At 42.6% G+C, this 27,901-nt stretch overlaps 2 protein-coding genes across 3 annotated transcripts in view; one reads left to right on the forward strand and one right to left on the reverse strand.

Moving 5' to 3' along the window:
- Positions 1–6,515, forward strand: part of LOC137875955 (ecto-NOX disulfide-thiol exchanger 2-like) — a 153,673-nt gene extending 147,158 nt beyond the window's left edge. Inside the window, 2 exon segments of the mRNA XM_068715473.1 lie at positions 1,773–1,858; positions 5,035–6,515. Coding sequence (XP_068571574.1) covers positions 1,773–1,858; positions 5,035–5,166 — 218 coding nt within the window. The 3' untranslated portion in view covers positions 5,167–6,515.
- On the reverse strand, positions 5,849–27,696 carry LOC137875686 (solute carrier family 4 member 11-like). Of its 2 annotated transcripts, none has more exons than XM_068715147.1 (20): positions 27,567–27,696; positions 18,709–18,759; positions 17,782–17,877; positions 17,356–17,399; positions 16,943–17,168; positions 16,770–16,851; positions 16,402–16,525; positions 15,722–15,931; positions 14,150–14,234; positions 13,901–14,026; positions 13,704–13,817; positions 13,414–13,546; positions 13,061–13,134; positions 11,770–12,034; positions 9,937–10,043; positions 9,434–9,599; positions 9,089–9,262; positions 8,187–8,382; positions 7,539–7,708; positions 5,849–7,238 (listed from the first exon to the last, which is right to left on the reverse strand). In XM_068715147.1, exons 1-20 carry the CDS (start codon positions 27,628–27,630, stop codon positions 7,172–7,174), a joined length of 2,574 nt encoding a protein of 857 aa, XP_068571248.1. In that variant the 5' UTR covers positions 27,631–27,696; the 3' UTR covers positions 5,849–7,171. The 2 variants fall into 2 exon arrangements, with proteins under 2 accessions (XP_068571248.1, XP_068571249.1); XM_068715148.1 differs by lacking the exon at positions 27,567–27,696 and adding an exon at positions 23,296–23,486.
- Positions 27,697–27,901: the final 205 nt, after the last annotated feature.

Below are 27,901 nucleotides of genomic sequence, written 5' to 3' on the forward strand. Positions count from 1 at the left end.
ACTTTATGATAATGGGAAATATGGCCGACATCTATCTCCCCAGTGTGTTATAAACTACATTATTTATAGAAGTAAACAAAGCCTCGTCCTATTTTGCTGCTTGTTTTTCCGGCGCCCTGCATTTTCACACGTTAATTGTCAAGGACATCCGTTGGCTCAAAGCAGGAAAGATTCAAAAAAATAAAAAAAAAACCTGCCGCGTCTTGTTAGGGAGTAAAAAAAAAAATAAATGCAAATTGTGCCATAGATTCTCACCTTTAGACCTTTTTCTCTATCTGTCCATTTGGGTCCGGCTCTACTGTTCCTCCAGCGCAATCAATATCTGCATCTGCTGTCTCATAGCAGCCAGTTAGGTAGTCAACGATGCTCGTCCCCTGTTAATGCCCACTCAGGCTGTGTGCTGAGGCAGAAGTGGGTAATATTAAAGACGCTGGCGCCTTCTTATGTCCGAATCACTCCTCTTGACGTCTTGTTTGATGCTGAGTTAAAACAAGCGCTGCAGGGGGGGGGGGGGGGGGAAGGGGGGGACGCTCGGCTCCTGAAGGAAAACGTTTCATCAGGAAACAAATAATAAGAAAAGGTCTACAAGATGAGAGCGTTTTCGTCGGTATTGTTCAGCTGCAAAGACCTTTGTGAGACCTTTCTAAGACAACACTTATTGTGCTTCTGAACACACATTTTAAATCGTCTGTTATGCTGTTTTATGCTTTCTGTAAATCACTTTGGGCTGCATGTTTGTATGAAAGGTGCTAAATAAATAACGTTGAGTAACCGAAAAGCCAGTTAGCTAGTCGTCCTCGACGCTGACCGTAACTTTGGAAATCACTCAGATAGTCATTCGACCGCCTGAGAAATATATCAAAAGTAAAAAAAAAAGATGCATATCTCAAAATGATTAATTTTCAACAGGTTAGATTACCGCATGTCCTCAATGGTGGCTTTGACATTTCTGACATGTGGCAACATTGCTAAAAGACATCAGGCCACGAGGAAACAATATGATTCGACTTTCAAAACGTAAATTATCATTATTTCACTTCATGAGATATTCTATTTCTGCAGTAATTGCCTTGAACTTGGTGATGTCTGTGCCGGGATGTGTCCTCATCACTCCCCGTCACAACCCCCAACAACATAATGGGATTTTTGATTAAAGTAGGTCATCAACACGAAGAACATAACATCTGTGTGTTAAGTTTTTTTTTCATGTTTCATTTTCTCAATTATATCAAAGCTTATCGACTAACAGAGAGACGTGTTCATAAATTGTTCCCGGATCTCATCAGTTGCGTACAATCTTGGCACAAGAAGAAAAGAAAAAAATCGAGACACAAGTCGTAATAAATCAGGAACGATCCCTCAAGTTCCTCTTGTCGACTGAACCGGCTCTCCTAGTTTGTGGAGTTCATGCGTACGAACACATTTAGGTCAAATCCTCTGAGACCCACCAGCCAAATCTCGGCTGGTTTCGTAGAAGCAGATGAGAGACAGCGGCATTAAAGCCATCATCAAACACTCCCTCTAATCTGGAGCCACAACATACAAGAGCCTCTTGACGGTGCTAGGAGTCGAGCAAAAGCCACTCGATGCACCCTCGCTTGTTTTCAGTCAGGCGAGAGGAGGCAGAAGAATACAAACTGATTTCTTGAGTGTTGGCGGTTTAAAGTCATGCGAGGAACTCAAAAGGCCGGAGCCTTGTGACAACGTGTGTCTGCATTGCATTGTGACAGTTTAATTAACGTTTCCACTTGATTTATTCGTTCCTCCTTCAGGGATCATTTCAACCTTCCTGCACGTTCACCCGTTTGGAGCCAGCATCGAGTACATCTGTTCCTACCTGCAGCGTTTGGACACCAAGGTAACACACACACACACACACACACACACACACACACAGTATCCTAGACACGGTGACACAGGTTAAATTTCCCTGCAGGGCTGACATATGGGCCGGCTGTATGCCAGGGTCCTGCTGTGCCATTTTAGTCTCCTGGCATGCAAACATGTCTGAGGTGCAGAGGAGAGCCATCAGTTCCTCTGAGACTCTTTTGAGCCTTTGTTTGTTCAGGTTGGTGAACAGGAACATACATGTAAAGCTGCACTGCTTCACGCTCATACGCCTGTTACTAACCAACAGGTTCTAAGCTAAAAATAATCTGTCTGATAAAAAAAAAATCCCGGGCTCTTTCCATTTCATCATCTTTCACCAGATTGGTTGTGCAGTGCAGAATAAAGCTTGACTGATGTTCCACACGTTTTATATTCTACCTCTGTTTTTGTAAATAGTATTCGTGTTTTTCATAATGTACACGGTGTTTTAGGATTGTGTACGTCCGTCTGTTGTGATATCTCAGGAACGCCTCCAGGGAATTCCTTCAAATGTGTCACAAACATCCACTTGGACTCAAGAATGAACGGATTAGAATTTGGTGGTCAAAAGTCACCTCACATAACGTAAGAATTCATGTGCTAATTATGACGAGTGAAATGATGAGGCGATGACATTTTGGAAAGACACGCATGTAAACTGCAACTTGACTGTGTAATTATAGTTTCCCTGTTTTTTTTTATTATGGTGAAATAAAAAAAAAAATAAAAAATCATATTTCACTATTGAATTAATGTAGTTACATGGTTTAAAATATGATGTTATTTAGTTGGCAGCTAAGCTTTTAGATACACGTATGTGGCAGTAAATCCAGATATTTGTGTGGCATGAACAGATACAGATAGTAGCTCTGTGTGAGTTACACAGTCAGTTGTTGCCTGATTCAACAGCATCACCTAATCCCAACAGCTGAGTAAAGCCACCGTTGTTTTTGCGTCGGGGAGGCAGGTTGAGGTGTTGTTCTTCTGACGCCGATCGAAGAGCTGCTGACCTCCCTCGTGGTTCAGATCTTGATTTTTCTCGACCTTTAAGGCCGCGTTAAAGAACTAGGACCTCGATGCGTAGCTGAAGTTCCTCTTTGCTCCGTAAGAGCCTCTCTGTTTCTGTCATGTTGCCGTTATCGCTTTCTAATTTTATCACACATCCCCGCTCGCCCCAACTTATTGATGAATATATTCATGTTCTGCGTCCCGCCTGCTGCTGCCTGCCTCTGCCAGTTTAGGCTGTTAGTCAGCCTGATTTCTCTGAACAAGACGACACGTTTGAGCTGATTCCTGGTTTATAAGTCAGCTGAGCTTTGTCGTCACCAAAATCTCTAAAACCGCTCTTCATTTCTAAATGTGCTCTCATTACCTCCTGCTGCTCAATTCCACTGCATCTGACTGGCACCGTCGTGATGACAACTCCAGTTAATATAACGCTGTTAAAGTGTCTTCTTTTGATTTTATGAATTAATAAAAGTAATGGGTTTCTCACCAGGCGCCCATCCAACAAAGTGTAATGTTCAAGACAGCTGGTGTCACTTTGTTGGATCTGATCGGTCTCCTTCCCTCTTATATCTTTACTAACAAAGATATATTTTGTGAAATACAGGGATTTTATTGGTATAGGCTGCATCACCCTCTATTCATAATAGAGTGTAGTAGCCTGTCTATTACTTTTTGATCAATTGATTAAAAACGTAGTCTTCAGAATGACCAAAAATGACCAAAACTATTTCCCAGAGCCCAAAGTGACATCTTCCAATTGCTTGTTTTGTTCAACCAACAATCATAAAACAGGGAAAACCAGAAAATCCGCACATTTGAAAAGAATGTTGGTTGTTTTTTTTTCTTTTGGTAAAAGACCTGGGGGGTTTAGATTTCACAGACAGATTTATTTCAAACTTGAAACAAATAATAAGGTGAAAAAAATGAGTGAAAATCTTGTTTCAGTGTTAATTTCTAACCTTGCCGCAGTGATTTAGAGGCGTACTCAGGGTGTGTCCGTACACTGTGACGTCACTTGTGGGCGTGGTTCCAGGTGCAACACACCTGGAACCTTCAACCAGAGAGGAAAATGAAACGGTAGCATTCAAATGTTGGGTTAGACAAGTATACAAGGAGCAGAACATGTCAACAATAGTTCAACAATTTGGGAAATGAAGCTGCGACTTATTGTTTTTACTCTTCTGTTTTTGCACGGGTTAAACTAAGTAGCATGAAGATGTTAATTAGTGAGCTTTAAATGTGCTTGTAATCAGGTTGTTAGAGCTATTACTCTTGATAGCTTTTCCCCCGTTTCCAGTATTTATGCTAAGCTAAGCTAAGCTAACCGTCTCCTGGCTCAAGCTTCAAAATTATCTTACAAGCATGACTGATTTCATTTTCAATGAGTGCATTTCTCAGAATGTCTACCTATTGCTTGAAACATGCACGTGTAGGTGTGTGTGTGTGTGTGTGTGTGTGTGTGTGTGTGTGTGTGTGTGTGTGTCTTTTGCGCGTGCTTTGGCATGCATTGTACATGATTGTGTTAAAAGTCTGTGTGTGGCTGTTTGCTTGTTGTATCTGTTGTTTCCACACCGACTCTGCACATCAAGCCGCTGGTTTTGTCAATACCACTGGCTGGACTGCTCGTCAACAAGCTCCGATTTCCTCTCTGCTTATCTACCGGCTCCACACACACACACACACACACACACACACACACACACACACACACACACCGGCTCCATTGCCTGTAAAGACACACCGGTCCTATCTCCGCAATGGGCCTTAATGCGTCCTGACATCAGCACCGGGGCTCCAACAACCTAGTTATTAATGCGAGACACAGCGGGTCGCCTACAGCGGCCTCGTGCAGTGGATTTCTGTCTCCGCTGTCGCCTCGGCCTCGCAGCTTCTCCTCAGCCCACGCGGGGCGGTGGTGGTGTGAGCCGCTGTAGTTCCCGTCATGCAGCTCGTGGTGTCTCCATGCTTGCCCTTTTCATCTGAATTAAGGGAAGGTGTGAGAACGGAGCGCAAGCATAATGAAAATGAAGAGCAGAGGCGTAAAGACGATGAGTGAGATCGTCTGAGTTCGTTTGTGTGAGAAAGACGCTTTGTGTGACAGATCTCTCTGTGTGTGTGTGTGTGTGTGTGTGTGTGTGTGTGTGTGTGTTTCCGCAGATCAACACCGGTGAGGTGGAGGCCCTTCTTTCTCGGCTGCCCTGCACCTTCAGACAGGAGCTGACCGGCGTCGGAGCCAGTCTGGAGAAACGCTGGAACTTCTGCGGCTTCCAGGGCATCAAGAGCACGTAGCCGGCGCGACGCCTCTGGGACACGGAAGAGACGACACAAGGTAGACAAGACGGCACACAGCTAATGGAGATGCTGGACAAAAAGCACAAATTATTCAACGCGGATCTGGGATCAGAAAGGGTCGTTCTGCGTGGGTGACAGAGAGATACATGCACAGCTTTTTGCGATGGCAAATCATTTTTGCGGCATCTCTACGATGACCGAGAAGTGGATGTATCTCTATGGCGCCATCTCTCGCTCTCTTCCTCTCACTTTTTTTTGTTTACTCATGGGAAGCTAAAGTCCCAATCTCAGCGGAGTCACAGGATTGGTCGGATTTTTTTTCTACCCGAGCTTACCGTCGGCTCAGCGCTCCGGCAGACTGGACTAAAGGGCTACGCAGGAAGGTCGTCAGGGTCCGCGGTCAACCTCAAAACTCTCTGGCTTCCTTTTTTTTTTTTGCCACTTTTTGAGTTAGTTCAACCATGTGAAAAACAGGAGACAGGTGCAGCGATCAGGTTAGGTTGGGTTTGAGTTATTTAGACAGCTCTCAAACGGACAGTGGAGGTAATCGGCAAAAAAAAAAGAGGAATCAAGCCCCGGAGTGGGACCCTAAAAATGCTGCAAAGGTTAAAATGAACATGTTAGGATCACACCATTTCTTTTATATAAATCAAGAAAAAGAAGCATATTGGCTATCAGACGACGTTCACACGGTGCCTTCCAGGTCTGGTTTATTCAACAAAGACAGGCTATTTTCTTTGCGCAATTTAATTCCAAATTACTGAATGTGAATTGCGACCGACTCTTTTTCTTCTGCTGCATTCATGATTATAGTCGTGGCCGCCTGTATACCCTCAGATGATAATTGCGTTCCCATGCTTCATTGTAGCACAAATGTGAAAATGAGCCTCCTTTTGTTTTTCCATACAAAATGTATTCGAGGCACTCGGTACAAACAGTTAATACATGTCTGGAAAAACATTCGTGAGGAAGATGGTCAATGTGTTTATGGTGGAAAAACAATTTTTTTTTTTTAAGCACGTCAAAGGCAGTGGATTGCATTTCAAATTAGAGCATCAGGTGGTTTTGTTGGCTTAAAAAAAAAGTGTCTTAAAACATGAAATAATGGGACAAAACCTCTGAAAGTGGTGGATTTTGGGGGAAATGTCTGTCCACGCCTGTGGACGATATGAATCTGCCTCATTTTTTTATGTAATATTCGGGTAAATGTACATCCATCATGAGCCGAGCCTGATCTCAAACCGTCCTGAAGATGAGCCTCTACTGCCATCTATTGAAGAAATTCAACAATCAGAGCTTTACAACTGTGCGTCCCCTCATCTCAATAAAGTGTGTGGTGTCCGAGACGGTGCTCTTCAGTTCATTTAAAGGGATGTATTTCAGTTTGATTTAATCCAAACATTACAGAACAAATCACCTTTATTGTAACACACCTGATCCCTCCAAACGATGAAACGCATACGATGTGGTGTCTGACTTCAGTGTTTGGTGTTGATTAAAACTATCAACGTGAGGTGACACTTCACTCTGCATGTTTTAACGTTTGAGAAATTCTTCCTCACTTCGTTATATGATGATGATGGGGGGGGGGGGGGGGGGGGGTAAAACGCTGACTGAAATCCTCTCATCCACATCACACTTTAAACTCAAGTAGAACAAAGAATCAAAGCAGCTCGCTATTACACAACACCACGCGTCTGTGAAAGCACATCAAAAGAAACTCCTTCATGACTATATTGTTAAGTGGAATAAAGATGCAGTGATGTCACATATTTAAAGTAGATCAGCTAACGTTGACGGTAAATGTGCGACGAACAAGGAGGAAGCTTCTGGGGGGGGGGGGGGGGGGGGTCGTCCAGTCCCCAGCAGAGTGCCCACGTCCACGTTGTTCAAAGTCCAAATGCTTTTGGTGTGGTTGTGAACACGTTCACTGAGTTCTCAGTCTGTTCCCTCTTCTCCTACTGGAGAAAGTGAATCCCTTCATACGGTGAGCGCCGGCGTCCTACATGTGCTGGGCGTCTATGATGTCCAGGTACTTGGCGTCGATGACTCGGGGAAGCAGGCTGGTCCTGAGAGAGAACACAGAGAGGTACTGTCCAGTTACATGCGTTCTATGGAGAGAGCATCTAAAGATATAAATCAGATCCAAACATTAAGTCAGACAATCTTTGTAATTACAAAAGTCTTTCAAACCCCCACTAAAAATGAAAACCATCTGTTTTTACCAGTAAACTGATCCTCGTGTAAAATCTGCGGAGCGCCCCTTTAAAAACAGCTCAGCGTGAATCTCAGCCTAACGTCACCTCGATGCAGATGTTCTGCCCCCCCCCCCCCCCCCCCCCCCCCCCCGTTGGCCCGGCTCATCTCACCTGACAGGCACCAGCAGGATCATCATGAGGGGGAAGACCATCTTCATGTAGGGCAGAGGATACATCCCGAACGCACACAGGACGATCAGCTGGACCATCTGCAGCGCTGTGAAGCAGTGGACCTTCCTCTGAGGCACGCGGCGAATGTAGTGAGTGGGAGGATAGGAGGTCTGCAGGAAGGAGAGCGAGGACGATGTGGTTATGAGGCTGGTTTGAATTACCGGTACACATTTTGTTTTTTTGCTCGTATGAAAGTGGACTGTGCTTGAAAGCCATTGCAGTTGTAAAGGCAATATGTTTATGTGAATACTCTTGTAGAACAAATTCAAAATCTGGTGGTTTTCCATGTTATATTAAGATATTTATACGTTTCTACCTGTTGTAAAGACATATGATGTGTAATGAAACGTTCCAGTTATTTCACATACAGACTCATAGAAGTTCTTGTCGTTCCAACACGATAACTTGGTGTATTGAGTATAAACTTTTCATGTGATCCGAATATCTGGATGCCAAACTTCTTTTTTTTTTTAAACATCCACCACCGGGTGCCGTTTGGGGTCAGTCGTCGTTTGAAGTTTAATGGATAAACGGGGGGGGAAAACAAAACGGATCAACCAATCGGATCGCGGTGTCCTTCCCGCCCACCTGTTCCTTCAGCAGCAGGGCCATGCGGTCCACCATCTGGTTCCCATCGAGCGACGTGGCCGCGATGTAGAGGAAGAGGCCGTAGAGGACGGGCTTCGGGATCCACTGCAGGGGAATGGGCAGCATGAAGGCGGACAGGCCGATCAGGATGTTGGCCACTAGCGAGGTCAGACGAGTCTCCTTCACACTGACGATGCTGTTCGACACAAAGGCAGAGAAAACGTCGCTTTAAATATACCAATGAGCACTTCTTATCCGACCAGAGGACGGATCAATTCTTAACTAACGGCTTTTTGTAACCCCTAATCGCATAAGTGAACGGCCTTAGTGTGATTGTCAACTTAAGAATGATTTCAACTTTAGGAGCCAGAAAACAGATGAAAGTGTCCAGTAACGAGAAACAGAAACATGTCCTAAATTTAAATTGATGTTTTCCCTTTTATCATCTTCTGGGTTTTATCAGCTCAATGAAAATGATTGAACTCAAATATCTTAAAAGAATTATAAATTAATTTCCAATCTGCATGCTGTGTATATTGCATTGTTAAAATGTGATCAAATGGTCAGCTTTCATTTTTATATTTCTAAAAGTTAATTATTTCTGTTGCTGTATACAAACATTCCACCATGACATCAAAAGACTACTCCAATAGAACATGAATAAATAACTAAAATAATCATCAAAACACTTTTTTTTAATCTATATTCTTATAGACCAAACAATCTCACGGTCCACTTAAGTATTTTACATTTCATTTTGAAATGAATAACGCAGAATCCATCACAAACTGAATAGCTATTGAATCTTTTTTTTTTGTCAGTAAAGGGTTTAAACAAGCTGCTGTTTTCAGTCTGGGCGTCTCTCAAAGACTTCTGTCCTTGTTTTTTTAAACGTTGCTCACGTCGTGGACAGGTGTCCGTTCTCTACGTGCGTTTCCACTTTGGCCAGCTGACGGGCGTGCAGGGAGGAATGCGGGAAGGCGGCGTGCATCCATGGCAACCCCAGACAGGACATGAGGATGTTGATGAAGCCAGTCAGCATCAAGTCCCAGTGGAACGCTGTGCCTTTTAGCAACCTGGTACACACACACACACACGAGTCTCAAGTGGTTTGTCAGTGAAAGACTGCAGCATTACAATATATAACCTACATCCATCACAGAAGATACAGTACAGCACATGCATGTAGTGCACATGTACTGGTTACGTCACGTTCCTTGCCGCGGTTCTGTATTTGCAGCCCTTACTTGTGTTCCGGTACGTGTGTGAGCGAGATGACGATGTTCTGGTCGATGAAGATGAGCAATGCGAGGAGGAAGCCCAGACCGGCCGCGCTCAGCGTGTTCATTCCTGACAGCTTGTCGAACGGAGGGAAGTTGAAGACGGGCCCATCGTGGACACTGAACACGGGAACTAATAAGGTGCATAAGATTTATAGAAAACATTAGATCTAATACCTCAAGCAGAGTTTAATGATGACATAACACATAGAAATGCCTGAATGGTGAGCGTTGCTGCTGCTAACATTCAACCCAGTGTCTTTGACCCACATTGATTCAGAACCCCCCCCCTCCCCCACTGGTTTGAAAGCTCTCTGAAAGCAAATATGTTCCTTTTTTTTTTTTTTTTCTTTCTCCGCCTCCAACAGAGGATTCATGAACAATGAAAGGTGTTTCTGTGGCAAGGTTGTGACTTTAAGTCTCAAGGGTACTCTTCTATCAGTTCTCTTATGTGGGAGATCTGTACTCACGCTGTATGTCAAGGAAAAGGTAGGAGCCAATGAAGGAGCATACCACCACAGAGATCGGCAAAGCGCAGTCAGATACCACCTCCCTGACTTTGTCATTCAGATACGGGCTGTGGGGGGGGGGGGAGAAGAAGCGACACAAATTCAACAACTCTGATGTGATAATCAGTTTTAGATACAACAAGTTTTACAACTATTTATCTCCCTCCTGTATGACACTATTTACACCTGAAGGGTGAAAATCACTGCTATTCGTAACATTCTGCCCGACTCCTGGGTTCTAATTATTCCCTCTTTTTTTTTCAGGTTCTCCCAGCTTTATAATTATGTGCCAATGGATGCCGCTACAGCGGTTGAGAGTCACTAATCACATTTACTCAAGTACCATGCATAAATACAGATTTAATAATTCAATGTACTTAAGTACTTCCATTTATGCCACTTCGTGTTTAAAGTAGTCAGATGATTTATTTAAAGGAGACACATCGTGCTCATTTCAGGTTCGTACTTCTATTTTTAGGTTTCTCACTGGACATGTTAACATCTTTTAAAGGCGCAGTATGCGACATTCAGAGCATTGTTATAAAGACATAGTGGAGTAATGAGACTGTGTGTTATAATCTGAGCTCCTTCTTGCTTTCTTGACATAACCGGGCCGGGCTTTTAGTGCACGTGAGCTCACGAGTCGCCGCTGTGCACGCTCTTTTTTTTTTTGCTGTTGTAAGCGCTGTTAGCACTGTTTGCCGCAAGCCGCCGGCTCAGCCGTCACCACGTTAAGAAGGCAAAAGAAATGCTCCCGATCTCGTACGTACTGCAGCACTTTTAATGCTCAAAAAACACTTTGTTTTGCTCATACTGTCTGTCTGTCTGTCTGTCTGTCTGTCTGTCTGTCTGTCTGTCTGTCTGTGATCACTCTACGTTTAAACGCTCGCCTGTGTCTTTAAGCCCGCCTTCCGACTAAGCCCGCTCTGATTGGTCCAGGTTTTCCCGTATCTGTCGCTGTCACAGTGTCACTGAAGCTGGGTTGTTTGTGTGTGTGTGTGTGTGTGTGTGTGTGTGTGTGCTGATTACACAGAGTTAGGGCAGCACTTTTACTTGTGGCTGTTTAGTTTCGACATCACAACTTTACAAAGTCCTGACGTCTCGTTTAAAGTTTCTGACTCAGGGTTGTGTGCATTTCTACATGGACTGAGCGTTTTGATACTTTTACAGTATTTATGTCGCCTAGACCTGTTTAACAATCAAAAAACAGGGAAATCTCATCTTTACAATATGGGACCTTTGACTAAAAGTAGCACTCAACAACGTAAAATATACTCTATACTATATATATATATATATATATATATATATATATATATATATATATATATATATATATGTAGTGGGTGAGTGTAGTACATAAAGTAGTTGAAATTAGCTCCACATGCTGGTTACATGTTAATACATTCATCATAACGATTACTTCATTAGTGTTCCCCTTTTATTTGACGTAAAGTTTTATCTCACGATAATCTCTTTTATGTTTGTTACAGCTCTGGTTGCATCAAATGGAAATATTCTAGATATCATTTTAAACACATTTACCCAAAAATTAAGACGCACATTTGGTGTCTTTGGAAACTTCGGGATCTCCGCTATAATTTTAAATAAAGTTCTCTGAGTTTGAACAATGTTTGTAAAGAATGAAACACCGTCAGGTCGCCTGTTCCTGATAAAATGTATGTTTTGAATACATATTCCAATCCAGGACTTTCACCTGTAAAACCAGGACTTCTTGCAGCGTGTATATATATTCTATATCATTGGATTAAATGGTTGAGGAGGTAAACGTACCTCTTCTTGATGAGGTAGAGGGCGTAACCCAGCCACAAAGTCCCCAACATGAGCAGCAGACAGAGGATCGGCCTTTCTCTCGTTGTCAACACCAGAGACTCGGGCAGGAAGATTGACACTTCCGAGTGTCCCATCGGTGACGCCGTCTCATTATGCATGTTCCCCGTCTGGTTCTGGATCTTCTCTAGAATCTCGTTAATCTGCTGAAGCACCAGCGTGCTGTTCGTGGTCGCTAGAGTGGGCCCGTGGTAGAAGTGCTGAAAAACTAGGAAGTGAGGACGAAAAGAAGACATAAAGGATGACATCGGGGACAAACTTAATGCAGCGTATTTGCTCGTAATAACGTTTCCTTATTTTTACAAGATCATTTTCATGTAAAGGCAATATTGTAATATACAAATGCACCTGTTGTTACAGCATAAATGAGTACAACTGAAGAGTCAGTGGAAAGAAGTGTGTAAATGTCCCCTGTGTGCTTGAAACTTAAAAACACTAATTTAAATGTATTTGTTTAAATTAGTTCTGATTTGTTTTGGTGAGGGTATTGCTGCCACTATGCTGATCTTTTTCCATGTTATAATAAGTAATAGTTGATGTTTCAACAACATACCTACTTCTAATGTTAGAACAAGAAAAAGTTTGATTTATTGATGATATTTTATTTTGTTAAATCGGGACTCATGTTTGGGCTTCAACAGGAAAAAGTGAGGTTAAACGGTTAAATTGCATATTTTATTGTAACATGAAAAAGTTCCCTGTTATAATAAGACACTGAGCAAATATTCCTCTTGTCATGGTGGAACAACATGCTGCCGTACAAACAAGACTCAACACGGAGACGCATTTAATTATGTATACAATTCCTCCTTTTATGCATTTGATCTTATTTCCAGCCATTCAAGCACAATCGAGCGGCGCATTGCATTTAAGCTCTGCTCAGTTTGATGGAGTTGAATAGAAAACTACAGCCTGAGGCTTAAAGAGGAACGCTGTGAAGAATCCAGCAGATGCTCCTCCATTATTTCCCCATGTCTTGTGACAAAACCCTTGTGGAAAAAAAAAAGATAGAAGCTTGTTTGAAAGACTGCATTATATTTGCATTATAGAGATGTCTGTTTTTCCACAACCCCTGTTTGATTTCATGCTTGCTTTTCCACCATGATGGATATGGATATTTGCTGAGCTACAGTACCCCTATCAGATGATATGCAGGGTTTAGACATTCCCCTTCGGTGTGGAGAGAGACGCATCCAGAGCATGTTTAATGCAGTCTGACCCTGGATCGACTTACTTTTGACGGTGCCTTTCACCGCATCGCCGACAAACGCTATGGAGATGAACAACGCAATGACTTCTTCTGTTGAGCTGGGAGATAAAAGCACGGTGTGATCATTCATGTTTCATATCAAAATGTTGTTGTTTTTAATACAGACACAGTCACAGCAGCTCATTCAAGGCGAAATGTCGGCCCAGATAGCGAGAGTGCAAATTTAACCGAATTCATAATTATGTCTGAGAACAGGAAGTCATAACAGACGCGTCCTCCGTTATCAGTGACCTCAGCTCAGTGCATGGCCACACGGCTAGCTGCATATATTACGAGTCTGCGATGTGTCACGGTCACAAAGTGTGTGGAGTATTCACCGTTTGAAGAGTTTCATAAACAGGCTGACGTTGAACAAGCCGCCGAGGATGAGGAACAGACTGTTCCATAGACCGATGCAGGCGTAGAAAGCGTCGAAGTCCAGCTTGTAGTCGTCGCAGATTCCCCTGATGACTGGAAAAACATGCATGAAGCATGAAATACACAATTTTATCACATTTTCACCTTAACTGTCTGGTAACCTGGCTACCAACATGGTTGTTGGCTGTTCAACTTCAAGCTTGAATTACAATGCAGAGTATGTGTTTAATCAGTAGGACGAAATACGCACCGCTTATGAAGATGGCCAGTGGCGCAGTGGTCAGCGGGATGACGAGCGGTGAGCCAGCGAACAAAGAATAGATCACTCCTCCAATGCTCTGGCCAACGATGGTCTTCTGAACATCTTTCAGAACAATAAAAACTTAGTTTTTTAAGCTTCAGATTCAACGACTAACGGTATTACAGGACGTTGACAGGAGTCCGTACCGATCTCTCCTCTGGTGCTTTCGTCATTCAGCGAACCGAATGCGATGGCAGGCAGTAGAATGGCAATGTAGAGGAAAATAGCCGTGGTCGTGTACTTCAGCAGACAGCGGTCCTTCCCATGCATGCCTGGATGGGTTATTTAAAAAGGCTTATTAAAGATATCTTCAACGTTGATTTTGTAGCAAAGGCAGTTAGTTTAAATAGACATGTTCCCGCCTAGAGAGAAGTATTACAAGAACACGTTAATACCATCGGTGAAGTCTGAGGGGTAGAGGGGGAGTCTGCGACGGAGGTCGTCATAAACTCCTTTGCCGGCCTTAAAGAAGTCTGTGCACTGTGAAGAAGAAGACACGCCGGTCAGTGTGAAGGACTATACGTGACCATAGATAGGGAACTATATCCATCAGTTCAATAATGATGTCAGAGATAATGTTGTCTGATAGAAACAGCAGAAATATACCAGGAATGTCAGCGGTGGAAAGTAAGTACATTAACTGTACTTGAGGTACTTGTACTTTACTTGAGTATTCACTGAGTGTCACTTTATACTTTATACTTTTACCTCACTACATCTCTGTCTGATTAACTTATTAATCGATTGACAGAAATTAATTTGCAACTATTTTGATTTCTTTTGTTCATTTTTCATGGTTTCAGCTTCACAAATGTGCAAATGTGACGCTTTTCCATTTAATTCATTTTAATGTATCTATCTAGTGATGTAATATATAATAGTATAACAGTCACAGGGGACATTTTCATACATTGAGTACATTTTACTTTTTATACTTTAAGTACATTGACATTTGTACATTTTCACTGCACTGCATTTATATGTATTTTTACAGAATACTTTTACTTTAGTAAAGTATATGAATACGTTTATTTTTCCTCCGTTTTCCTGACATCGTGGTCTCATTTAAATATTTTTTTATCCCCTCCTCTCCCCACGGTGCTACTGGCTGACACGACTTCACGTTGAACAACACCTCCGACAAATATTTCATAAACAGAGAAAATTAATTTAGAAAAACATACCGTTTCGTACATTTGCTGGCTGGATGTTTTGACTGAGCGTAAGACATTTTTTAGAGACACTTGAGGAGGAATATAGTTATATATTGAAGTGTAATATTGAAGATACGGGCACTCCTGAGTGTCCATCACTGCTTGTTTTTCTATTACACAACTTTAGAACAGTTTAAAAGGCTGGTTTGTCATAAACAAGCCTCATTTCAGGACGTCAGGTGTCGCCTCAACCTGTCGTTTGTTCTAGTTTGTTCTTTTACTACCCAGCTACGTGCTTTCTCTCTCTCTCTCTCTCTCTCTCTCTCTCTCTCTCTCTCTCTCTCTCTCTCTCTCTCTCTCGCCAGTATCTGGGTGTTACCACACGTTTCCTCTAAATTTAAACACTGGACATAATGAAGTACTTTATCACTAAATGGAGCTGCACACATTCTGCTGCCAGAGCCACGGCAGACTTGGCAGCTTTTTTTTTTTTTTCCAGTTTGCTTCTCGTTCGTCGGGCCTGGCTGATCGAGTGGAAACAGGATACTCAGATAATCTGGCTCAACTGCTTTACTTAAGTGTAAAACGTGAGAGAAAGCAGTCGGTAGAGAATATAAATGTTAGTTTTATGAAGAGCAGCTTCTTGTTAGGGATGCTTATGTTTCCGTATTGTTGTTTTCTGGCATTATTGTTCTAAAGTTACACAACATCCTTGACCTTTGTCAAGTGGACATTCTTCTTATTTCTTTCTGCAGCACAAGGACAACACGTCCCTGTCTGCGTCACGTCTCCTGCTTCGCTCTTCTTTCACACCTGAAGTGGTTTCCCTCGACGCGGATCCGAGTCCTCCGCTTCCTCTACGGCCGGCTTCTCGGTGACTGCGGAGAGCTGCTGCCGCTGGTAGACCAGCTCCTGTTTGAACTCCTCCTGGGTTTTGGCCTCCAGAAGCTTCTGTCTGAAGGAAATGTCCGAGAACATCGTGGCAAATGTTCTTCCCAGCTCAATGGCCGTCTTGGTGCTTTTCTGAAAAGGATGATGAGAAAGTTACTCTTTAAATTTGACCTTTAATAACAACTCCAACACAGATTTAAAGTTTCATAATCCCATAGACGGACAATCTTAGTGTGACCTGAAGAATGGCGATTAAGTCGACATTAAAAAAGGTCAAACTGCATCTGTGTGGCTTCTCTGAATGCACCGGATTAGGGTGGAAAATAACATTTTATCTATGAATCATCAGGTCAATAAAATATCAGATAAAAGAGGGCATCTTCAAATTCCTGGTTTGTCGATAAATTCCAAAGATCATCAGTTTACCGTCACGGAAACCTGGTAAAACCAGCAAAAAATTCACCTTAAAGAGGCTCCAACACTTCTTCCTTTAAAATGTTTTAAACAATGAATATATTATGAAAATAGTTTGCTATAAGCCACCGGATTGCTCAAAAAGAAAGAGAGTTTTGATAAGAGAGGAACTGAGAAGTGGCTCTAACCGTTCGAGGAGGGGCCAGGATGAGGATGACATATCGGGCCTCGCAGCAGTTCACCCCCCAGTTCTGTGGCCTCTCCAGACGGGCGATGCAGACATGGCGTCTCTGTAGGCTCCTCACATTGGAGCTGAATTGACGGGAAAATAATGTAATTTTTAGATCGGTGGTGTAGAAATGATTAATTGTGCAGAGTTCTGTATTGGCAGGTGTAAAGCAGAGCCAAAACAAAAAGGACTCTCCCAATGAAAAGACTTTTCTCTTGTTTCTGTCCTTGGACAGTCTCAGCAACTATCCACAACATCCACTGAGGCTGGAGGAATTAGTCACAACAGCGCCCGTTTTCACGTCAATATTCCCGCAGATGAACTCACAGAATACAAAGCCAGGACTGCTGGTAGTGAATGCCAGTGGAAGAAGCAGTCACACCCTGAATGGTCTCTGACAGAAGGTGAACTGTGGGAGCAAAAAAACAAAAAGGCTTTCACGTCGATGTGTCAAGCATCAAACACTTCATCTCAAATTGCCTCCAATATGTTTTGCTCACTGTTAAACTCCTTCCCTCCCGCGTCCGTGAACAACGAGTTCATGACCTCGTCGGCATCACAGCTGCCGCCGTCGTCCTCCTCCTCCACCAAGTGAGTCAGCATTCGCCTCAGGACTTCGTCCAGAGTGGCGGCTTTCTCTTCCAAAAGGATGCTTGCCTGGGCCAGGAAGCTGTCCAGGTCTCTGTGGGCGCGCACTTCCTCCTGGAAGTTCATTGGCTTCACATACTAGCGTGAGCCGAAGGACAAGGGCAATTTGATTAATGATAATAATATTGTCGTAGTGCAAACAGGCGAAAGGTTTGTTTTCTGATTCGGCTCACTGCTTTAGCTCAGTTCCCAGTTTAAAACATCAAGCGTGACATTTTGAGGGTTTTAGCTTTACAATGGGACAGTTTGCAAAAGCAAATCTTACTTTTCTTGTTGTGTTCAAAAGCCCAAACCCAGGACCTTCAGGATCTGCAAGTAAAAGCACAATTCATAGTTTCTCAGCCTTCAACTCCAAACCTTTTGCTCTGATCCCCACAGCGAATGGTTCTTTGATTTACCTAAAGTTATTCTAGGAAATAACTAAAACATCTCTCTGGTATTAATAGTTAATAGGGAGCACTAGCTGACGGTTCATGTCCATGAACTTTGTCTCGGGTATTATGACTCGGGGAATCAGACCTGGCACACGTATTCCTATTTCTAATTATACTCCGACGATGAAAGTCGCAACAAAACGTAACTTCACGGCACCGTGACGAATGACGGAGGCATTTGTTCTCTCTAGTATCTAATCTTAAAACAAATCACAACCACAGACCAAACATGTGTCCTTCTTTAAACGCACACAAACCTGAAACACTGATCTGGATCTGTTTGTCGTAGATGTGATCCTTGTGAGCGGCGGGTGAATCTTGCCCACAATCCTCCTGCTCCCCATCCTGCAGCTCTGTTGGAGAAAACATACAGTCTAAGTTTGAGCCGAGCTTTGTTGCAGTGCTGTGACGTTACGCTGTCTGTACGTCAGAGTTACTGGGTTTTTTTGCTGCAGTAAATTCACTTTACAAGTTAGTAATAATAACGGTCATTTCATAGATGATCCTAGCAGTGAGATAAAACTGTTGTTTGAAACGGGGCTGAGACGACGCAGCACCGGCCCCATTAGCAATGTCTCCATTAAAGGACAATTTATGTTTCCCTTCCACCCCTCTGCCATCTGTTGACAAGCACACAGCAAGAGGGAGAGAGGCAGACCCAATAAAAAAAAAAAAAAAAAAAATTAAACCAGACGTGCAGCAATATAACAATAGCAGCCCCTCGTAAATTCCTTAATTGTATCGAAGATAAATATGGCATCTCGAACACAAACTTTTATGAGGGGAGAAAGAAACAGCCAGACAGAATTAGAGAATTAACCCTAACCCTCCGTGAGCAAAGCTTTAAGCGTTGGTTCGTCCCACTCCCCATCACTGACTCAGAGATCATCCGCCTCATTATTTACCCATTAATTAACCTCGCAACACACCAGCGGCTGTGCTCGCCGGCTTGTGAAATGGGTCATCGGTGAGCAGCATTCGCATTAGCATAAAATAGGTGTTGCAATAAATTCAAATGTGGGGGGGAAAAAAAAGTACTGCATTCTGTCTGGTGTCCTGAAGGAAAGTGAATTACTTAGTCTGCGCTCGCAAAGCGAATCACATCGTGTGAATACAAGAACAGGACACCATGCTGAGAAAAGCAATCAAAGTACATCATAGCATTTATTACTGCAGCTACGCACCCATCTCTTGGAAAACATATCCGTTCTTGGACCTCCCGGTGGATGGAGCCTCTGTCGGAGAAAAGACAAATATTTACTTCATGCTCAATGATTATTAGAAAGTAGTTCATATTACAATGTTTCATTATTGTTTGTATTGACTTGCAATCATAGTTAGTCGTATGCAATATATAAAATGTTGATTTATTATCCCCTTATATCATCTCACAGTTACTAATTCACACATCAGGCTGATTTGGTGCAGTATGGACTCTCTTTTAGCTCCGTTTTGGTCTCCACCAACTCCTGAGGGAAACATCTGCCTCTTTAGCTGCTAAATGCTTCACTCTGTTCACTAGCTAGAAGCTAACTTTCGTCAGTCAGCTGTTCGGTGTTGAGCAGGTAGCGCTGTGTTTCTCTGTAGAGTCCATTCCACTTCCACGGCAAAAACGAACACTTTCAGTGGACGCACTCTGCCGGTGACGACTTGCTTGATACGACTACATTGCAGCTTGTTTAGTGACCGCCGTCTGCAGCGCTCTCCCTCAATACTGGACCAATTAAAAAAAAATGTGTTGTCCCCCCATTAATCCATTAGACACAAAAACATGAGAAACTAGGGTCCAGGTTCAAACACACCAAAGCTACGCTTTCATATAAAAATACTGATTATTGCCGCTTTAATTCTGAGATTTAATGCAGAATCCAAATATTCTTTCCATCGTCGGGCTGCAGTTACGACACTTTTTTCCCTTAGACAATGTGAAGAAGCCTATCACAGCTTTTAGACCATAATGGAGGCCAATTCAATTTACCGAAAATGTTAAGAAAATCCATAAATGTTAGAGAATTTCTTTTGCGTGTCTGGTGAAAGGGTTCTGTGGATTGCAGGGGACACGGACTCACACCACTACATTTTTTACATCTGAGTCGAGTGTCAACAGTAAAGAAATGGCAGGAAAAAAATGAGGAGAGCGAGAGAGAGAGAGAGAGAGAGAGAGAGAGAGAGAGAGAGAGAGAGAGAGAGAGAGAGATGGGGGAACACGATGCAAGAAAAGTCTCGACCCGACTCAAACCGGGAACATCGAGGGTTCATGATCAGCACCTTAATAAACCAACACCATAACATCTTCAATATTTAAGGACTGAAATCCCTTTGCTGGAGACCAATTATTTTTTCAGACGCAAGCTGACCAACACATGGTGATAAAAGTGGACTCCATGTTGACTGACCCTGTTGCGTCTCTGACCTGTGTGCAGCAGCTCTCCACCTCACAAGCGATGAAAACAATCTGCAGGCCTCCACCTTCTCAGCTGCACACACTGTGATTTAAATATCTGAGTTTGTTGAATCATTATTGCGCAGTGTGACGCACACTCGGACCTTTACAATAGCGAGTGGCACATTGTATAAATTACGGAGATAGAGAGTGGATGTAAGGTAAGATGTTAAAGAGGAACAGCGGAAAAGAAACGGCGCATGCTGAGAAAAAAAAGAACCTTCGTTATCGGTTACAACAAAAATGTGACACCAGCTGTGTCCGATGTTTGTATTAAGCGATCGTGTGTCTGTGAGACGCTGCTGTGGCTGTACAGATGAGCTTCGCCTTGCCCGAGGCAGTGATTGGCTCCGGGGGGGGCTCCTGAGCAAGGCTATATCTCAAAGCAGATTAGAGGGAACATTCCCAGGCCTCCTCCGCTTCACAGGAGTTTGTACCAGACGATGACTTCTTAGTCTTGACCTTTACTGTCCCGGCCTCTTAAAGATGAAGGTCAAGTTTGCTGTTAATTCTCTCCGCTATATCTTATCGGCATGATCAAGAGTAGAGGCTGACTTCCACTAAACGGTCACGAACAGATTCTCATCAGCTGCAACAGAGAAATTGATGTGAAGACACATAAACTAAATTTGTGCCGCAAAAGTGAGCGTGACATTTAAAAGTTCAGCGGAGACGGCACTTTGCAGTGTTTCTGTGTTTCTGCAGGCGTGTGCTGCGACGGCTCACGCCTGTGGGCTTCCTGTCGGCAGACACGCCTGACTTCCTGGTGCTTATTGTTGGTATGTTGACATCGGCAGTGACAGAAGTGTAAGTCAAGCCTAATGACATCGACAGTGCTCCTGAAAATAGTCCTCTGATCCTGTTAGCAAAACAGCTTTTGGCGATATTTCGTGATATACATTTAAAAAATATATTTTTACAAGTTCTAATCCTTTGCACCCCTGTTCATTATACTGTTTATTAACTATTTTTATATAAAAATCTGTCCTTTTTTTTCTCTGCAAAACATTAAAATGTTTCTAATGACTCATATTGAATTGATCGTGATTTGTGGAGACTAGCTGAACCCACCCATCATATATTCCACAGCTCTTCTTGGGTCGTAGTAGCTAGCAGAGCAATATAACGGATCAGAGGTGTGACTCTGGATCTCAGTTGGCAAAGAAGGCGTGGTTGTTTAAGATGGTCACAATATTAGAATTTCACAACACGATTATTGTGATATCTATAAAGAATTTGTTAGACGAAAATTCTTTGTTTATTGTGCGTTTTGTCCCACATTTGGCAAATAACTTGCACTCAAAGTACAAGTGTGCAGAGAGAGTCTTTAATTTAAGAGTTTCTGGATTTTTCCTCGATATAATACGTGCATTGTTACCGTGTCAATATTTCATTTTTAAATATTACTATACATGACCATTTATTCACGTATCCTTCATCCTCTTCCTCTTACAATGCAGACGAATTGCTTTATTCCAATGTGTCGGAAATACGCATCACTCAAGATAAAGACGCTCTGACTGCCGTTTCACCGTGATTTAAAAACTGTATTTATTCATGTTTCCGTGGTTTAATATGTGCGTCAGATATGAATGTATTAAATCTCAAATTGTTTGGTATCTTCTTGCTCTGATTTGTCTGTGATTTCTTTATCTCACACGACAAACAAGGCTGACTTAACCGCCTCAGGTATCTTTTATTAATCCCTTCCATCTTGCTCTCTAAAGGATGACCATGAGGAATGAAAAAAAACAGAAGAATCCTTGTTGGGTCTTTGAAACAAGAGCTGCTAAACTGAGAACTCCGTGCTGAAACTACACGAGGTCAAACCATCAGGGCAGATGGGACTCTGCGTTCATAAGTGCACAGGGTCATTGGCGCTTTGAGGTCTGCTTGTCAATTCCGTGCGTCGTAGTGAAACGTAATGTGAGCACAGCGTGTTCTCTGTAGGTCACAATGCACACGTTCATACTGGAATACAGCCAACGACAGGAAGGAGGAACTACAGCTCAGTCCACTTCAACGCCTCGGAGGCCCACGATAACGACGACGGCTCGATGTTTGGTTATCCAGCACAATGGATACGACCGCTGGACAAACACTAACCACAGTCCGGCGAGACGCACTTCAGTAACCAAAGTACACATCTAACGGGGTTTTATTCCTCACCTCGACGTCAAAGAAGTCTGAGGGACGTGCGTCATTAATCCTCTGGGAGACTGAAGTGTTTTCAGGTGTGAAAAGTTAACAGTGGATGACTTAAAGCCTGCAAAACGGCTGTAAGTCTGAAGATAATCGTAGCAAAGGATGGGTTGATACAGTTCCTTTTTGAATCCCAATTGTCTCACATCATCATCAACTTTAACCAGAGAATGTCTTCAATAAGAGTGAGAAGGCCAGATTAGAATATTAGACATTTTTCTGCAAGATAATCTTCTTAATCCTCGACCTGAGAAAATACAAGTGGGACTTTTTAACCCTTTGATGGCGCTGAACAAAAAAAAAAAATGCATTTTACTTGTTGTAAGGCTGCTACTAAACTACTCCTCATCATTGAGTAATCTGACAGTTATCTTCTTCATTTAGTAATTAATAGTTCGGTTTAAGAAAAAGTCATGAAATGGTGAAATAATCCTTACATGGTGACTTCTTCAAAAACCTGCTGGTTTTGTCCGAGCAACTTTAACAACATGTTCAGTTTTGCTGCCACACAAGACAAAGAAAAGCAGCAAATCCTCACATTGGAGAAGCTGGAGTTAAAAAAATACTTGAAGGACTAACTGTTTATCATAATAGCACATTTTCCTGTTGAATACTTGTCATGGACAGCTTGTGTGTTGCATGTGTGGTGTGGTAAAACAGGAGTTTTAACCCAATAAGTAGTTTTAAATCAATTGAAGCACCGGTGTGGTGCTGGCGGAGTGTTAAAACAGATGTTAAAGCACTTCTATGAGAGACAGATGTGCCATTTATTGCCATGCAGTAAATATTGACCCACATCCTTTTGACTTCCCTGGCTATAAAAGCAACTTGCTCGTATTATCTGGTTGTAATATCAAGAGTGTAAATACATGAAGAATTGAAATAGCACCCAAAGAAAGCAGCCAAGTAGAAGATAATAGAAGAGTTATGACATTATTGTCCATCTGAAGATGAAAGCCCGAGGCTGCGTATGATACACACAACTCATTACACTGTTTTCTAGATGCTCTCAGCACACCAACGCGCTCACACCGTAGAGAGGCTTTCTCCACGTGTTTGACACAGTTGGCTCAGGTTGCAACATGAAAGACCTTCTCACGCCCCGTTCCACCCCTGAAAAACTTACCAGATGGCACAAAATGGAGGATCTTTTTGGCTTCCATGTTCTTCAGGTTTTTAATGGTGAGATGCTTTCCAAAAGGTCAACCCATCATCCTTCCCTCTCTCTCTGCTGCCTAACTCCCCTGCACTCACCCGTGATCCTCTCTCAATGTCTTTCATTAACACACACACACACACACACACACACACACATGCACATGCCTCTCCTCTAGCAGCACATGGGTTTAAGGGAGGAAGTGGGAGGGAAGGAAAGCAGAGGAGGGTGAGAGGCGTGTGTTTTTTTTTCTGCTGGGTCCTTGTGCCTATGAACTGGACTTAATGTATAAGTAGGTTTTGTGTTTTGGTATTACAGATTCCTGGCTCTTATTCTTTTATATATGAAAGTTCACTTTGCAGCTAACTTTACAAAAGTGTGTACAGTAACAATGTGCGTCTGTACTAAGTTAGTTAGATCATTTAAAAGGATAAACTCTTAATAATAGTCTTAATAAAGATATTTTTTTGGTCATTCATATTTGGATTAGTTCTCTAGCCTCTGAAGGCGGGTTGGATACAAATATGTGTCAGTTTTATTTTTCATCTGAATGTTTTCTGGTGAGGAGGAGATTAATTAAAATGCTGACAAAGAGAGAAAAGGGGGAAATCATATAACTGTGTGTTATGTTTGTATCTCTCTTCAAAGATATATAGGGGGAAAGGAGGGAATCTTCATGAGAGTTTGTATTTATTTCTTTTTTTACCCTTTGTGGAGTTTTTATAGTGCTCTTTTATTGTTACTTTTAGATTATTTTATTTTGTTTACATTAGCTTGCAGTCTTCTTCTTGCTTGCCTATGTCAGCACGTTTCTGTGTTTCATGGCAGGTTACTGCCACCTATTGTCAATCAGCGGAATCACATGAAGAACTATGTAGTGCGTTGTGTGTGTGTGTGTATGAACATCAAGAAACTAAGAAAGAAGTGACCCACTCTTACAACAGTGCTTCATGGTGCTACTACTGGTCATAACCTCTACAGGGTGCCTTTAACTTTATGTCAGTTCAATCATTTTCAAGGTAGAAAGCGAGGAAGCAAATCTGCTACCAGACGTCTGTCAAAGATCAACTATAAGTGGCTATAACCAGATGCAATAACAGCCACAAAGGCACCTGGTGAAAGTACGCAGTAAGAAATAGAGCTCAAACTAAAGACGCACTACCTCACTACCTCACTACCCCACTACCTCACTACCTCACTACCTCACTACCCCACTACCCCACTACCTCACTACCTCACTACCCCACTACCCCACTACCCCACTGCCTCACTACCCCACTACCTCACTACCCCACTACCCCACTACCTCACTACCCCACTACCCCACTACCTCACTACCCCACTACCCCACTACCCCACTACCTCACTACCCCACTACCCCACTACCTCACTACCCCACTACCCCACTACCTCACTACCCCACTACCTCACTACCTCACTACCTTACTACCCCACTACCCCACTACCCCACTACCTCACTACCCCACTACCCCACTACCCCACTACCCCACTACCTCACTACCTCACCACCTCACTACCCCACTACCTCACTACCTCACTACCTCACTACCCCACTACCTCACTACCTCACTACCTCACTACCTCACTACCTCACTACCCCACTACCTCACTACCCCGACCCGTTAAACTATAAACTCACTGTCTGACCGGCTGCCCAGGAAACTTGAAACGGGTATAAAATGACTCCGCTGGTGATCATGGTTCTCACGGATGAAGGGAAATATTAATTATTATTTATGGTCAGATAAGAACAGCTATGTGCTGTTCATGATTCATTAAGTAAGTAGTCAATATAGATATAGATAAAATTAATAATTCAACTTCCCATAATATAGTCAGGTGTGTGTTATTATTATTATCTGTTACGTAATTCTTAGAGTTATTTATTCACCAACTTTTACTTCCTTATTTGTTCTTCATTCTTTGTATAGTTAAGTGTTTCCATCATAATATTTGTATCCATGTATTACTTCCAGCTGAACGGATGTGAAAAGACCAGACAGTGGGTACACACACCATAATATAACATACGTGAAATATTACATCCTGAAAACAGAATGATATAATGTGTTCTATTGTTCCTCTGTAGCAGGAGTGACCAACAGCAGACTGAACGGCTGTCCTGTAAATTCAGTTGATTTGACTGAATAAAGCGAGGCTTGAATGTTAATATAAGCGATGAAGCAGGAAGAAAAGAAATGACCCCCGCCAGAGTAAAAGCACTAACTAACATCCTCTTTTTTTGCAGTTGCAAGGCAGGAAAAAAGATACACCGAGTCGCCGGATGTAAAAAAATGTTAATTATAGGGGGAGAGACAACTGGGACGCTGGGTTCGCAGGCATGACTTTAACCTTCACCGCCATGAGATGGCAGCACAGTCTGCTGTTTGAAAAAAACGGCACAGGCACCAAAACGCAATCTGAATCTAGAAATGCTTTAGAGCAGACGGAGAGCAAAACAAACAAAGCACAACAGACGTGTTGTGTCCCAAAGTCTTGTTGAGTTATTTTAAAGTTGCATGTTTTCTGTACTTATGTTATGTTGTTCAGGTTTTTGCTAAATTCACATCTCTTTTTTTTTTAACCCTAACGAAGTGGTTTGGTTGCCTAAACCTATGCAAATGTTTTTATTTGAGTTTCACAACATTAACCACGTGCATACATCGACTGGGCTGAGATAGAAAGTGACGCCAAAGGGTCGAACACACACGTCAGTATGTGACGAGTCGGAATGAGAACGTGTTGCTTGTTTGACTTCAGCCCTGATCCAAAACGACCACACACACAATAGAGCAGAACCTTTATATTCTGTGTGCTTTCTTCTAACTAAACAATCAGAAAAAAACATCAGATTACGGCTCGTATTCACCACTTGTTATTCAAAAATAAAATCAGACTACATACTGACCTTTCAGTATGTTTTGTGGACTTTCATCGCTGGCATAGCAATAAGTCAAACAGTGACCATAGCATCACTAACAAAGAGGCCGGAAAAAGCAATGAAATGCTGCATTAATAAACTAATGTTCTGTGCTGAAGTGGTTCATTGCAGGTGCACAATGAGTTTGCCTGAGTCCACAGTGAAACATTAATCAGACGCCAGGAGCACCTGAGGGCCAGAACTGAGGGAAACACACACACACACACACACACACACACACACACACACACACACACACACACACACACACACACACACACATGAGGGGCGCTATAGAGGAGCTCGAAACATAAAACACACACGCGTCACGTTCACGTTGTTGGTCATAAAAGAGCAACAAAACTTAATGCCTGAATGAATATTAAATTGAAATGTGCAGAAACGCTCTAAAGTGGCTGATGAGTCAGAAATGGGCTGCTGAATGAATCTGTTGATTTTACTGACGGAGAGCTATAAATGTGTAACAGAGTGCACAGCTAAGCTTACAGCGTTCATTTTTGCAGTCAAACATTAAATATGTGCCCATGTGTGGAACGACTGTGATTATTCATACTGAAGAGCCATCAACCGACTCTGTAATAACTTTGTTCTCAAATAAAACATGAGATGCGGCCTCAAAATGTTCATATTCCTTTTTTTAATTCTCGATCAATAACTGTGGAAATATTGGTATGATGCGTCTGTTTGACGCGACTCACTCCTGTCTGCGTTCGTCTGACATCAAATAAATGTTTGTAACTTCAAAAAAAAATCCAATGCACGACATAGAAGTGACGCAACAAATAGGCTTTAAGTCCAAACCGTTTCTGTTCACCTCTGATTGGATCTGAATCGACCTGCTGCTCATCACGTTCACACTGTGACCTTCATATCGTTACGGTCAGCCCGTCCAGTATTGACCGTGTTCACCGGTGTGTCGTTCCAAACAAGCGTCGTGAAAAATGCATGCGAAGCGATACGCATTCTAACATAACGGGGCCGTTATTTCACAACACCTGCATCACGTTTTATTTAACAGTAAGTCTGTTTGGCTCAAATAAAATGCGTCACTAATAATGAACACATTTAGACGATTTTAACATTCTGAGTGATAGATCACAGACCGGTCCACAAAGCAATTATTAATATTGTGTAAAAAAAAAATAAAATAAAAAAAAAAGCCAAACTTTTCCTCGCCTGGTACAATCCTCCCACGTGACGCTCAAACAAACTCTACAGATGTTTTCACAGATATCATTATGACTCCGGTCTGATTTCGACTCCGCTTTATGACCCTTACCTTCAGAAGAACCATTCGCAGTGACTCCTGGCATCTCCTCTGCCTCCTTCTTCATCTTCATCATCAACCTGGGTACCTTTGCAGTGCAGCCAACACTCTTGTGACACTTGTGAATACGGTCGGTGAAAACTCTACACAGAGCTGAGCTTGCAAAATTTGTTTCCTGTGTGTGAGAGTCGCAGCGTGAGTGTTCTTGCAGGGCAGGCCCTCAGGTAGATGGGGATGGGTCACGTTGAATGAATAACACCTTAATGGCCTCCCTGCCAATCACAGTGAAGCTGACTTTATGGGCAAAAGGTAATGCAGAAAGTAAAGGTGGACTTTTGAGGGAAGGA

This window comes from Cebidichthys violaceus, unplaced genomic scaffold (assembly GCF_023349555.1).
Source record: "Cebidichthys violaceus isolate CVI_PGR_0920_01 unplaced genomic scaffold, fCebVio1.0.p SCAF_2, whole genome shotgun sequence".
Classification (NCBI taxonomy): Eukaryota; Metazoa; Chordata; class Actinopteri; order Perciformes; family Stichaeidae; genus Cebidichthys; species Cebidichthys violaceus.